The sequence below is a fragment of the Thunnus maccoyii genome, chromosome 23, assembly GCF_910596095.1.
Source record: "Thunnus maccoyii chromosome 23, fThuMac1.1, whole genome shotgun sequence".
NCBI lineage: Eukaryota > Metazoa > Chordata > Actinopteri > Scombriformes > Scombridae > Thunnus > Thunnus maccoyii.
In genome coordinates, this window is record NC_056555.1 from 23,549,389 (window position 1) to 23,562,849 (window position 13,461).

The window sequence follows — 13,461 nt, forward strand, 5'->3', positions numbered from 1 at the left end:
AAATTCTCTTCTGCTTCATTAATTAGTTTTAGTCCTCGTTAACTCTCAGTGTGATTCTGAGACGCTTGATAAATATGGGCCCAGGGTCAGAGTCTGACTTATAACACCTGTTTATTAATCTTTTCTGCATCAAACAGCTCATGTATAACACATCTGTAAAGTGCTGATTCAACAAAATCCAGAGATAACTGTTCAGTTTGTAGTCAGTTAAGAGACTTAAGTGAAGACAAAATCCAGATCCAGACTCCGGTCCAGATGGATCATCAGGATCCAGCTGATCCTCTCTCAACACACACTCCTGGATGTTCACTCACACTCTGACAGAGATCATCACAATCTGATGAGAGAAGAAGAAACAACAGAGGTCATAAATCAGTGTTTAGTGAGATTCACTTCAATCCCACAGAGTCTCTGTGGGATTGAAGATCTTTCCTGCTGTTAAATCATCACATGACAATCAGTCAGAGCTCTCAGCTAAACAGCTGCTGTGATTCCTGGACTTCAGCAGAGGCTCTGGTCTGTATAAAGACCACATGGTTACTAAACGTAATGATGCTTGTGTGAAATCAGAGCCAGTGATTTGCAGGCTGCAGTCAGACTGATCTTAGAGCTATGACAAAGATGAACTGATCAATTCTTTAGTGTTGAAATGAGAGAACAAACACTTTCAGATCAGATTTGATGGTAGGACAGTTTGATGATGAGGACCACTGTCTCTATACATCTTGTAAGGCTGTCAGCTGTAATCCAGCTTTATTTCCTGCAGACATGAACACAACAACAACAGTCATCTTCACATCAACTCAAACACATGATCACAACAAGCTTCTGGCTGATCTGATTGGCTGACTGTTCTCTCTCTCTCTGTCTTTTTGTCCAATCCTGAAGTCTGTCACCATTCTCCTCTCACAGCTTCACTGAGGAAAGCAGCCACTGAGAAGGTTGAAGGTTCACCAGGAAATACTGGATCTTTGCTTTGATACTAACGATGTTTAATACAAGACTGCTGAAACCAGCACAGACTGACTCCAACTCTCTACTGACCTCAGAGTCTCCAGTCTACAGTCTGGACTCTCCTTAAGATCTGACAGCTGCTTCACGTCTGAGTCCTTCAGGTTATTTCCTCCTAGATACAGATGTCTCAGATGGGATGAGGGGTTGGACTTCAGAGCTGAGACCAGAGAAGCACAGCTGGTCTCTGACAACCTGCAGCACTGCAATCTGAATAAAGAATAAATGACGTCACTTTAGAAAACAAAGTTCATTCTTGAAATCATTCAATGTTTCATAATCTGTTCAGAGCTGAAGAAGGTTTAGAATGTAGAAGTTTAGAAAGTTGTAGATGTGATCTCTAGATCCCCTACGAGACAGCCAGAGTCAGCTGACCATCCTGAGTCACCACAGTCCCGTAAACTGCGGCGGGTCCACAGACTGAAACTATTCACGTCACGGTTTACGGGACTGTGGTGACTCAAGGCAGCTAATATAGCAGCTAGCATCTACGTTACTTTTACACTTAAAATAAGATTTTTGTGCATGTTGTAATAACTCGATTTAAACAAAGTGGACATTTTACACATCATGCTGCTCTAACTGAACCATTTACAACAAGTAACCACTGCACACACACAACACAGAGCACATGTACATGTTTACTGAGTAAAGACACAAATGCAAAGATCCATCTCTGGATTTCAATAATCAATTATTGATCATTCAAATAAGAATCACAATTAATCTGAAAATCTATTTTTTGTCCTAAAGTTTAGAAGATGGAAACTCCAAACAGCTGAACCCAACAGGATGCAGGTTAAAAACTGTCAAATAGAAAAGATAAAAACAGAGTTTCAGAGGTTCAGAGTGAATTATCCAGTGTAGATTTTTCTTGTTCTATGAAGGTTTTAAATGTGCAGCTCAACATTGTTCTGACAGTCAATGGACTAAACCACTGAAGAAGAAAATAGATCCTCAGTGTGGATCAGCATAATATCAGCTTTATGTCTGCAGTTTAGTGTCACCACAACTGTCACATCATATTAATCTCAGCACAGAAGTAAAAAATGGTGTCTGACCTCAGATTCTCCAGTCTACAGTGTGGACTCTCCAGAAAATCACACAGCTGCTTCATGTCACACACGTTGTTTCCAGACAGTATCAGATGTCTCAGATGGGATGAGGGGTTGGACTTCAGAGCTGAGACCAGAGAAGCACAACTGATCTCTGACAACCTGCAGTAAAACAATCTGAATAAAGAATAAATGATGTAGATTAAAATCCATTTATAATCCAATCAGATGTGTTCAGGTTTTAAATGTGTAGTTCAACATTACTATGTCCTCATCAATGAGCTTTTCACTAAAATGAGCAGAGTAACTTTGTCATTGTGTTATTGTGGATCATCATGATGTCAGCCTTCTACAGACATCATCCAAATGTCACCACAACATTCAGACACATATTCATGTCAACACTGATTCATAAAAAGTACTTTAAACACCTGCATTTAGATCAGTGTGTGTGTTCTGAAGGATCAATATCAATGATCAGACATTATTCATTAAAACACATTAAATAATATAATAAAGAAAGATTTCTCCTTCAACAAATAAACTTGATCTAGGGCTGTGTGGTTAATCAAGTGTTTGTTATTCAGGTTAAAGTGGGAAGAAGCAGCGGGTCTGTCGGGCAGCTGAGTGAAATGGAGCCTGCGGAGGAAACACCGGGACCGTCAGGATGAAACAGTCCGCAGAGGAGCTGCTGTGTTCGGCTGCAGAGATAGGAAACACCATGGCTGACAGGATGTACCACTCTGTTTGAAAAAACGTTTTCTTTTTGGTTTATAACAGCTATTGGCAACCAGCGTATGAGGTGCATTACCGCCACCTTCTGCTTCGGACTGTGGACCAAAGATTAAATCCTGCACATTACTCCTGTCTGTCTGATAAACTCAAAGAAAACTACTGCTCCTCACACTTGGCAGGTTCATGTGTTTTAATGCTGAGCTCCTGAACTCCAGTCTTCATAAGTTCTTCCTTCATATATTGTCTTTCTTGATCATTACTACAATCTATGATTGCAGGTGTAATAGCCTCCTCAGCCAGGTGGAAAAAAATATGTGCACATATATCAGCATTGGCAAAAATGAGAGTCAAAAAGTAATTGTGTTAAATAATCGTGATTATGATTTTTGCCATAATCGAGCAGCCCTACCGTCTATACAAACTCATGTTGTTCAGCCAAACACAAGTAAAAATGTCAAAAGACTAAAACATGACACATTTATATGTTTTAGGTCTACATGTGCAAAACAGTTGAGCAAGAATAATAAAAGACCTGCATCACTTGCAAGAGCTTCATCATTATGTACATTTAAAACACATAAATGCTATCCCATAATGCAACACATGGACTGTCAGTACCTGCTGTTTCAACTTTATCACTTTAAGCACATACAGCAGAAACTGAAAGTCTGCTCATTAGTTCATCTGCACTGTTTGTATTTGTGTTGACATCAGTCTGATACCTGCAGACAGCTGCTGGCTGGCGTTAGCTCCCCGGCAGGTAGAGACAGACTGAATACAGTAGAATCTGCACACTGTTCAGTCCACTTCCACGCTTTCACATCTCATAGTCAGAGATAATATCTCGTTAACAAACACAAACCCAGAGCTCAGATCAGTGTGTGGAGTCTTTTTTCAGTCTGTTCCTCTTGTAGATGTGATCTCTAGATCCCCTACGAGACAGCCAGAGTCAGCTGACCATCCTGAGTCACCACAGTCCCGTAAACTGCGGCGGGTCCACAGACTGAAACTATTCACGTCACGGTTTACGGGACTGTGGTGACTCAAGGCAGCTAATATAGTAGCTAGCATCTACGTTACTTTTACACTTAAAATAAGATTTTTGTGCACGTTGTAATAACTCGATTTAAACAAAGTGGACATTTTACACATCATGCTGCTCTAACTGAACCATTTACAACAAGTAACCACTGCACACACACAACACAGAGCACATGTACATGTTTACTGAGTAAAGACACAAATGCAAAGATCCATCTCTGGATTTCAATAATCAATTATTGATCATTCAAATAAGAATCGCAATTAATCTGAAAATCTATTTTTTTGTCCTAAAGTTTAGAAGATGGAAACTCCAAACAGCTGAACCCAACAGGATGCAGGTTAAAAACTGTCAAATAGAAAAGATAAAAACAGAGTTTCAGAGGTTCAGAGTGAATTATCCAGTGTAGATTTTTCTTGTTCTATGAAGGTTTTAAATGTGCAGCTCAACATTGTTCTGACAGTCAATGGACTAAACCACTGAAGAAGAAAATAGATCCTCAGTGTGGATCAGCATAATATCAGCTTTATGTCTGCAGTTTAGTGTCACCACAACTGTCATATCATATTAATCTCAGCACAGAAGTAAAAAATGGTGTCTGACCCCAGATACTCCAGTCTACAGTGTGGACTCTCCAGAAAACCACACAGCTGCTTCACGTCACACACGTCGTTTTCAGACAGAATCAGATGTCTCAGATGGGAGGGGTTGGACTTCAGAGCTGAGGCCAGAGAAGCACAGCTGATCTCTGACAAACTGTAGCCACTCAATCTGAATAAAGAATAAATTATGTAGATTAAAATCCATTTATAATCCAATCAGATGTGTTCAGGTTTTAAATGTGTAGTTCAACATTACTATGTCCTCATCAATGAGCTTTTCACTAAAATGAGCAGAGTAACTTTGTCATTGTTGTTATGGATATTCCATAACTGACCAGGACAACAGAATGTCAAGCTGTACTCTTCTGTTCTCTCAAACAGAAGATAACACATGTTGTTTAATAAACCAGGAGCCTCACAGGCGAACCAAGGCCAGAATGCAGGTCATCATCAGACGCAACAAGACAAACCAAAGATACAGATTTAGGTCATAGGTTTATGATTCGGAACTGACGAACTAGTTTCTATGATTGGCTTAAAGGCTGGTTTTGGACTGTGAGGGTCAGACGAGTTTGGGGACACCGTACGAACAGGAGGTGTCCCTTGAGTCGCTCTCCCTTGCAAGGTTCTTCATTAAAGTTTTCCCAGAATCATCATACGAAGTTTGGTTTGGTCTTCTCTTCTTCAAACTGACAACTGCCAGTGCATCAGCTCCGAAAATCCACAACAATTTGGCGTCACGAACAGGATTTCAACACAACAAAGACATGGTAAGTGCATAATTTTATTTTATTATTGTGCCTTACCATGTCTGCGTTTGACGAAATCACAAAGAAACTGTGCATCACTTTCACTTTAAAGGTGGTCACAAAGTGAAAAAAAAAAAAAAAAAAAAAAAGCAAAAAGCTGATGGTTAAAGAATCTAAACACATGAAAATGTGTTGAAACTGTGCAGTGATAAGCAGGTGCAAAGCATGTGGTTGTGAAGAGGTAAAAAAAGGCAGAGTTGAGTGAGTCTTAACTCCTGCAGTGCCACAAAAGTGGCTGGGATTTCTGGGCTAGCTTCGAGCTACGTCCGGCACAGGGGGACCCACCTGAGGTTTAAACTATAGAAAAGACGTTTTCGGGGTAGGATTTGGCCTATTTCGTTTAAGCCAAGATCGGGGATCATCCACTCTGTGTCCTGTGAGAAATGTTTTCAGACTTGGGATTCTAAGTCCTAGAGTCGGGCGCCGGTAAAAAATTTTTCAAACAATAAACAGTGTACACAAGACGAAGAGTTGCTTCGTCGGTTTGGCTTCAGATCACTGCTATTGCACCAGGAAGAGAGGTGTAAAAAAAAGAACTTCGGTGATGCTGGGAAAGTTTTGATGTGTCTGTTTTGTGTTTGATGTGTTTGTTTGTGTGATGTTTTTAATGTAAATGTGTTAAAATGGGCAACAACACGTCTAAAGCAGTGAGTAGAACACAATCTACTACAAAATTAATTCATTCACCAAAACACAAGAGAAAGAACAAATCTGTTTCAGTAGGAAACAAACGCACCAATTCGGAAGTAAAAGGTCAATCTGCCATTGATAAGCTTCCCGAAGCAAACCCCCACACACTCACAGATGCACAATATAGAGCGATGTTTTCTCCACAATCTCCGGCGGGAGTTGTTGGTAGATTGAAAGGATGGACTTTTGTGTTTCCATTTTCTTCCCTTATGAATCAGTGGACAGATGGCGAATGGCCATACGAAGGAGCGTTTGATAGAGATAAGCTTCAGATTGCTGAGTACAATGTTAACCCAGATTTTGGAAATCCATCTTGGGATAGTGCGTATATGAAAGATTGTGTAAATGTGTGGTTAACTGTTGCTCGTCAGAGGTGTGGAGTGAGTCTGGATGAAAAAAGAGTTGATCGTTTTTCTGATGAGTTCAGAGCAGCAGTGGAGAACTGTGTTAAATGTGTGACAGCATGTCACTTGCCTATGTTGGAAGCAGAGTTGCAAACCAGAGCTACAGAAATGATGTAAATTAAACAGAGGCATGGTGAGAATGTGAAGGCCATTTCCAAAGCTATCATATACGGTTGGGCAAAACGGCAAACTGATGCTCCCTCTCCACAAACTTTGTTGACCATTGTATCCAAAGCTGGAGTGCCTTTGCAAGAGTCACACACAAACAAAACAATGATTTCAATTTTTCCACAACTTTCACCTTCAAACCCCTTTTCAGCTGCTAACATGACTGATCAAACCATTTCACAACAAGCAAAGACTGACGATGAATTTCTCTTACTAGCCGCAGCTGTTGAGGGACAAAGACTACAGACTGAAGTAGAAAATAGAGAAGAGCAGATAGCAGCTAGAGAAAGGGAAAGAGACAGTCAGGCTGCTAGAGAAAGGGAAAGAGTTAAACAGGAAAAGAAAGATAGAGCCGACGAAGAAAAAGCTAGGAAAGCTGCAGAAAAAGAAAAGAAAGCTAATTTGTCATTCAAACAGGTAAAAAGCCAGAAAAGAAAGGAAGAGAAAAGACATTTAGCTGCCGTTGCTGAAGAAACAGAGATAGACACTCAGGACAGCTCAGGAGAAAGTGAGGTAGAACTTGAGTTACAAGGAGCCAGAGGTAAGGGGGAGGAGTCTGACACAGACCATAGTGACGACACAGAACCTGCAGTCAGGCCAAAGATGACACAGAGACGAGGTACAACTAGAATGACACATTCACATCTGGAAAGACATACAAGATCGAAAACTAACATTTTAGAGCCCCCTCTAAACATTACATCCACCTCAATAAATGCTCCAAAAATCATGGTTGGCAACACAGCTGTCTGCAAACCATGGACTCCTGCTGAGATAGTTGGAATGACACAAAATGCCCCCAATCCGACCAGAAACCCAGATGAATACTGGGGATGGTTAAGATATGTATGCTCTGTGTATAACTGTCTGATACCTGATGTTGAACAATTACTTGCTGGCTCATACAGAACGGAGTGGGATTTGTGCAAAGGTGAATTTCTTTTCCCTGCTCGGACAGAGGATGGCCAGTGGCCTCCTCATAGAACCATGATTGACTGGTTAAATGAAGAAGCAAAAACAGCAATAAGAAAATGTGCACGACAGCGCACTGACTTTAATAAAGTAATTCACTGTGTCCAAGATGCATATGAAACTGTACCTGAGTTTGTTAACAGATTTACACGTACTTGGGATAGCAATGCAGGAATAGGACGAGAAGGAAATGAATATTTTGTTGTTACAACCTTTGTGCAAAATCTAAAACCAAATGTTGCAGCTGCATACAAATTGTCTGTCACCGATTGGCAAACCAAAGACTGGAAAGCAACGGTAAACAAAATGATGGCGCTAGATAGGTGTGAAGTTTTTGCTGAAGACAAATCTGCCTCCTTCCCAAAACAAATGTTACAGCATGCGCGACAGGGGGGTGGACAACAGCATTTCAAAAACAATAACAAGCGAAAACCGGGAAAGTGTCACAAATGTGGGAAAGCGGGACATTGGGCTAATGAGTGTAGAAGTGGTCGTCGTCAGAACAAGCAAAATTACCCATTCCAGGATCACCAAACAAGGAATTTCCAACAAACAGCCCCCCTTGCTTTACCACAACAACAACAACAACCACTACCACCTCCTCCACATGTTGATAATGTGAATCATGGACAATATTACAATCAAGCATAGGGAGGCCATAGAGGGGCAGGATCAGAAAAAACATTTCCCATTCAAGCAGCTGTAATTCGACTTTCAAAAGATCCTTCAGAAGATCCAATAATGCCTGTTGAAGTAAATAGTAGTAGAGTTGACATTATGGTAGATAGTGGGGCCACAATTTCCACTGTTAAAGCTGATGAGCATGTATGTACACCAACACCTAATTTTGTCACCACCGTGGGTGTTTCCGGCGTTCCTGTTGTTGAGCCACTATCACAGAGAGCTAAAATAACTGTTGAAGGTTCAGATGTGCAACATTCTTTCCTGATTTCTGAGAAAAGTCCAATTAATCTCATGGGACGAGATTTACTTTGCAAGCTACATGCCACCATTCAATGCACACCTGATGGATTGTTTTTAAGCCTACCTGATGTGAAGGCTGCTCATGCATTTCAGTTTTTGAAAACTATTGCTGATTGTTTGTATTGTTGGTCATTGACTGATTTTAACATGGCTTCCAGTTTCACAGTATCTAGCATTCAAAAAATTGCTCAAATTTCACCAGCATGTGCAACACAGATGTCTGCCATGAGGCCTGTACTACAGTGTCACTGTACAGCAGCATTTAACCCCCCAGAGGTGTACAAACAATTAGCTGATGTGTTTTTGAATACACAAGAGGGGTTGGAGTGTGAACAATGTTTGTTTGTTGGTCCACAGGGATGTGCAATTCCAATTCGGTTATCTGACGCACAGCGCAAATTGGTTAATGATAAAGATTCATTTCCATACATCACTGTAGCTGTCTCTCCTGGCTGTGACCCACAACAGCTTGAAAGCATGGTGGCACAGTGCCAGGCATTGAGAGGAGCTGCGCAGACTCCTCAAACTCAAACAATAACACACTTGGGCCTTGAGCTGTACATGTTATCTTTAACTGAGCACATCCAGCTACCTCAGAGTAGGTTTGTTTTGCAACAACCACCCCTCCCCACACAGTATGGGCCTCCATCAGAGCTTTCAGAGGTTCCATCTATTTTATGGGCTAAACATAAAAACAATGTGGGTTTTGTGAATTCGGCTCCACCTCACGAAGTCACACTCAAACCTGGTGCTAAACTACCAATGGTCAGGCAATACAATTTGCCACACAAGTCAATTGCTGGTATTGAAGGTGTAATTCAGTCTTTACTGGATCAAGGTGTGTTGGTTCAAACAACAAGCCCATGTAACACACCCATTTTACCCATTCCAAAAGCAAACCGCCCAGATGAATGGCGTTTTGTACAAGATTTGCAAGCTATTAATAGCATTGTAGTGCCAACAGCTCCAATTGTGCCAGACACAAATTCGATTTTAGCTTCACTACCATCCAACTCAACACACTACACAGTCATTGATTTGAGTTCAGCTTTTTTCTCAATCCCGTTGCATCCAGATAGCCAGTATCTGTTTGCATTCACATTCAAAGGAAAACAGTACACCTGGCAGCGTTTGCCTCAGGGTTTTGTCGAGAGTCCTACAGTTTACGCAGCAGCAGTGAAACGGGACTTGGATGACCTCCACTTTCCAGGGGGCTCCACTCTCCTACAGTATGCAGATGACCTCCTGATAGCTTCACCATCACAGGAAGCTTGTCGAACGACTCCATCTTGCTCCTACAGAGACTAGCTGAGTGTGGTCATAGAGCATCACTTGCCAAACTGCAATTTTGTCGGTCTGAGGTGACATACTTGGGTCATGTTTTGAAAAATGGACAGCGCCTGTTGTCACCGGAGAGGTTGAAACTGCTGGTTAACATGCCTCCTCCCACAACCAAGAAACAAATGCTCTCGTTCTTGGGGATGGCGAATTATTGCAGACATTGGATCTTTGAGTATGCTGCTATGGACTCTGTTTTGCGAAACGCCACACTGCAATCAGCTCCTCCCAAGGTGCAGTGGACTGAGGACATGAACAAAGCTTTTCAGGACCTGAAACATGCTCTCACCTTGGCTCCGGCATTGGGGCTGCCGGACTATCATCAGCCGTTCCATCTGCATGTACATGAACGAGATGGCTTTGCTACAGGCATTCTCGTGCAAAAACATGGGTCTCATTACCGTCCAGTTGCGTACTACTCCTCTCGACTAGCCCCTGTGGTTCTTGGCATGCCAGGTTGCTTAAGAGCGGTGGCCGCCGTTGCCATCATGATTGAGAAATCTTCTCCAATTGTACTGGCTCATGACTGTGTTGTGCACGTTCCACATGCAGTACTTCACATCTTGAACACATCTGCTACCCAACACATGACAGCTGCACGTCGTTCAGGCTATGAAGCAATCATTCTTCATAGTCCACACATCACTTTAAAACGCTCACCTCCATTGAATCCAGCTACTCTCCTTCCATTGATTGACACAGATGATGAGCATGATTGCATCACAACTATTGACCTGTGTACATCCCCAAGGCCAGACTTGTTGCAGACACCAATACCCAATTCTGATTTGATTTTTTACACTGATGGTTCAGCTAGCAGACCATCTGATAGCACACATCTAGCTGGCTATGCAGTAGTTAACGATTGGGGGGTAGTAGAGGCAAAAGCACTGCCTCCAGGTACCTCTGCTCAAGCAGCAGAACTGTATGCTCTAACTAGAGCGTGTATTCTTGCTTCTGGTAAGGTGGCTACTATTTACACTGACTCAAGATATGCATTTGGCGCTGCTCATGATTTTGGCCAGTTATGGAAGATGAGAGGTTTTGTGTCATCTTCTGGAAAACCACTACAGCATCACACTTTGGTTAATGACCTGTTAGATGCTATTTTGCGCCCATCTCAGCTTGCAATCATCAAATGTGCTGCTCACACGAATGGAACTGATCCTGTTTCACGAGGAAATGCAATGGCTGACACTGCAGCCAAACAAGCGGCACTTTCCTCTCCCTCTTTGGTACTTCAATGTGCCTCCACACAACCTACCAATCCAATTCCAGTTCCTTCCGCTAATGATGTCGTGACAATGCAAAATCACGCTGATGACAGGGAGCGAAGTCTTTGGTTGCGTAAAGGTTGTAAAGTTGACGCGGAGTCTGACTTGTGGCTCCACCCTGATGGTCGACCGGTTTGCCCTCGAGCTCTCCTTCATGTACTGGCACGTGTGACGCATGGTCCAGCGCATGTTGGAAGAGGGGTGATGAATGATGTTATTCGCTCACAGTGGTTTGCTCCAGGCATTACTCAAGTTTCACAAACACTTGTGGATAGTTGTATGATATGTCAACAGACCAAAAAAAAGAATAGCACAGTGAAACATGACCACTTAGAACCCCCATCAGGTCCTTTTGTAAATATGCAAATAGATTTTGTACATATGCCAAGCTCACAAGGCTTCAAATACTTGCTAGTCATAACCGACAGGTTCTCGAAGTGGGTAGAAGCTTTTGCAACGAAAAAAGAAGATGCAAGAACAGTTGTAAAGTGTCTGCTAAAAGAGGTAATCCCTAGGTACGGAGTGCCGCAGGGAATAGATAGCGACAGAGGTCCAGCTTTTGTGTCAAAAATCACTCAGGGACTGTCAGAAATCTTAGGATTTAAGTGGCAGTTACATGTTCCTTATCATCCACAGAGTTCAGGTCAAGTTGAGAGAATGAATGCAACTATCAAAGACAGATTGACCAAAACAGTCCTAGCCACAGGCCTGAAATGGCCTGATGCACTGCCGATTGTGCTGTACTCCATTCGGAGTGCACCAAGTGCAACTACAGGACTGAGTCCTCACGAGGTGCTGATGGGAAGACCAATGTCCACAGGGACAAGTCCCCCACTGACACCACACAAAGCTACTCTGCTTTGGACGGATGAGTTCATGACTGAGTATGTGAAAAGACTAACAGAGATTTTGAGAAAGTATCATTTACAGGTGGCTGACAGACTCCCCAAACCATCGGAAGAACCAATTCATTCCTTTCGAGAAGGTGACCTGGTATTAATCAAATCTCTGGAAAAAGTGTCTTTGTCTCCTAGGTGGAAAGGTCCATACCAGGTGCTGCTGACTACTAGGACGGCCCTGAAGGTCGAAGGCAGAGCAGAATGGATCCACGCCACAAGGTGCAGACTGGCCCCCCCAACCACTGGCGGAGGAGAGCAAAGCCCTGGCAGGTAACCGGATGGTTACTCCTTTTTTCTCTCCTGTTTAGTAGGTTCGGGCAGGGGACAGGTCAAGTCGGTCCAAATGAGAGAGAGACAGGAGTCTCTCTGATTCCAGGCGAAGGAGAGCGGAAAGGCTTTCCTTCTCATGACACAGTCGGTGCCATGAACCCAGTGCCCCATGGACAGGGGCGCCCTTTGCAGAATGATCCAGAAAATGCAGACCAAGAGCCAGATCTTGGACATACGGACAAATCAATGAGCCCATTGGGACTCTACAACACTATGGCGGTGGTCTACATATGATAAAACACTGTTTGAGACGAAGCAGAGTTCATCCACGTCGACGAAGAGGATCACTCCAGGAGGATGGATTCCACATCACCATGCATCGTATGTGCTAGTAACCTCTCCATGGTGATGGCCCTCTACTGTACGCAAAGTGCATGGGTTGAAGACTTCACTTTGTGATTGATTTGTTTTATTGTTATGATGTAATCAAATGTTTGTATGACTCCCCTTTAAGTTGCTAGGATTTCATCTAGTAAGAGGCAGGAAGTGTCTTGTCTTAGGTTGTTTGCGCATGTGACTGGTGACCTCTGTCAATGACCTCCTTTAACGCTTTGGTGTTCTAGGAGATCTTCTTTGAGGATTTGCCTCACTACTGCCCCTGGTGGTTGGAAGACAGAACTCATGGGTCACATGACAGTTGTTTTAAAGGGGTACATAAGAGGGGTTTTTTATCTAATTTACTGATTGTTTGCTTTTATTGTTATTGTATTATGTGTTTAAATGATTATGTGTTTTGATGATTTTACTTTTGATTTTGTTCAATGCAATTGTTGATTCTTGTATTACTTTTGTGTGAGAATTGTTATCTGTTGTGCGGATGTTGTTTCTACTCTGTTTGTGCCCTTACAGTCCACCAGTCCAGTCATAAATTGGTAATTTGTATTGATCTTTTGATCAATAAGAGGGGATTGTTATGGATATTCCATAACTGACCAGGACAACAGAATGTCAAGCTGTACTCTTCTGTTCTCTCAAACAGAAGATAACACATGTTGTTTAATAAACCAGGAGCCTCACAGGCGAACCAAGGCCAGAATGCAGGTCATCATCAGACGCAACAAGACAAACCAAAGATACAGATTTAGGTCATAGGTTTATGATTCGGAACTGACGAACTAGTTTCTATGATTGGCTTAAAGGCTGGTTTT

The 13,461-nt window shown here is 42.4% G+C and overlaps 1 protein-coding gene across 1 annotated transcript; it reads left to right on the plus strand.

Annotated features, from left to right (window-relative positions):
- Positions 1-9,739: 9,739 nt before the first annotated feature.
- LOC121890746 (protein NYNRIN-like) lies at positions 9,740-13,309 on the plus strand. The gene is made up of 3 exons (XM_042403276.1): positions 9,740-12,202; positions 12,292-12,526; positions 12,594-13,309. Exons 1-3 carry the CDS (start codon positions 9,909-9,911, stop codon positions 12,660-12,662), a joined length of 2,598 nt encoding a protein of 865 aa, XP_042259210.1. The 5' UTR covers positions 9,740-9,908; the 3' UTR covers positions 12,663-13,309.
- The last annotated feature ends 152 nt before the right edge of the window (positions 13,310-13,461 follow it).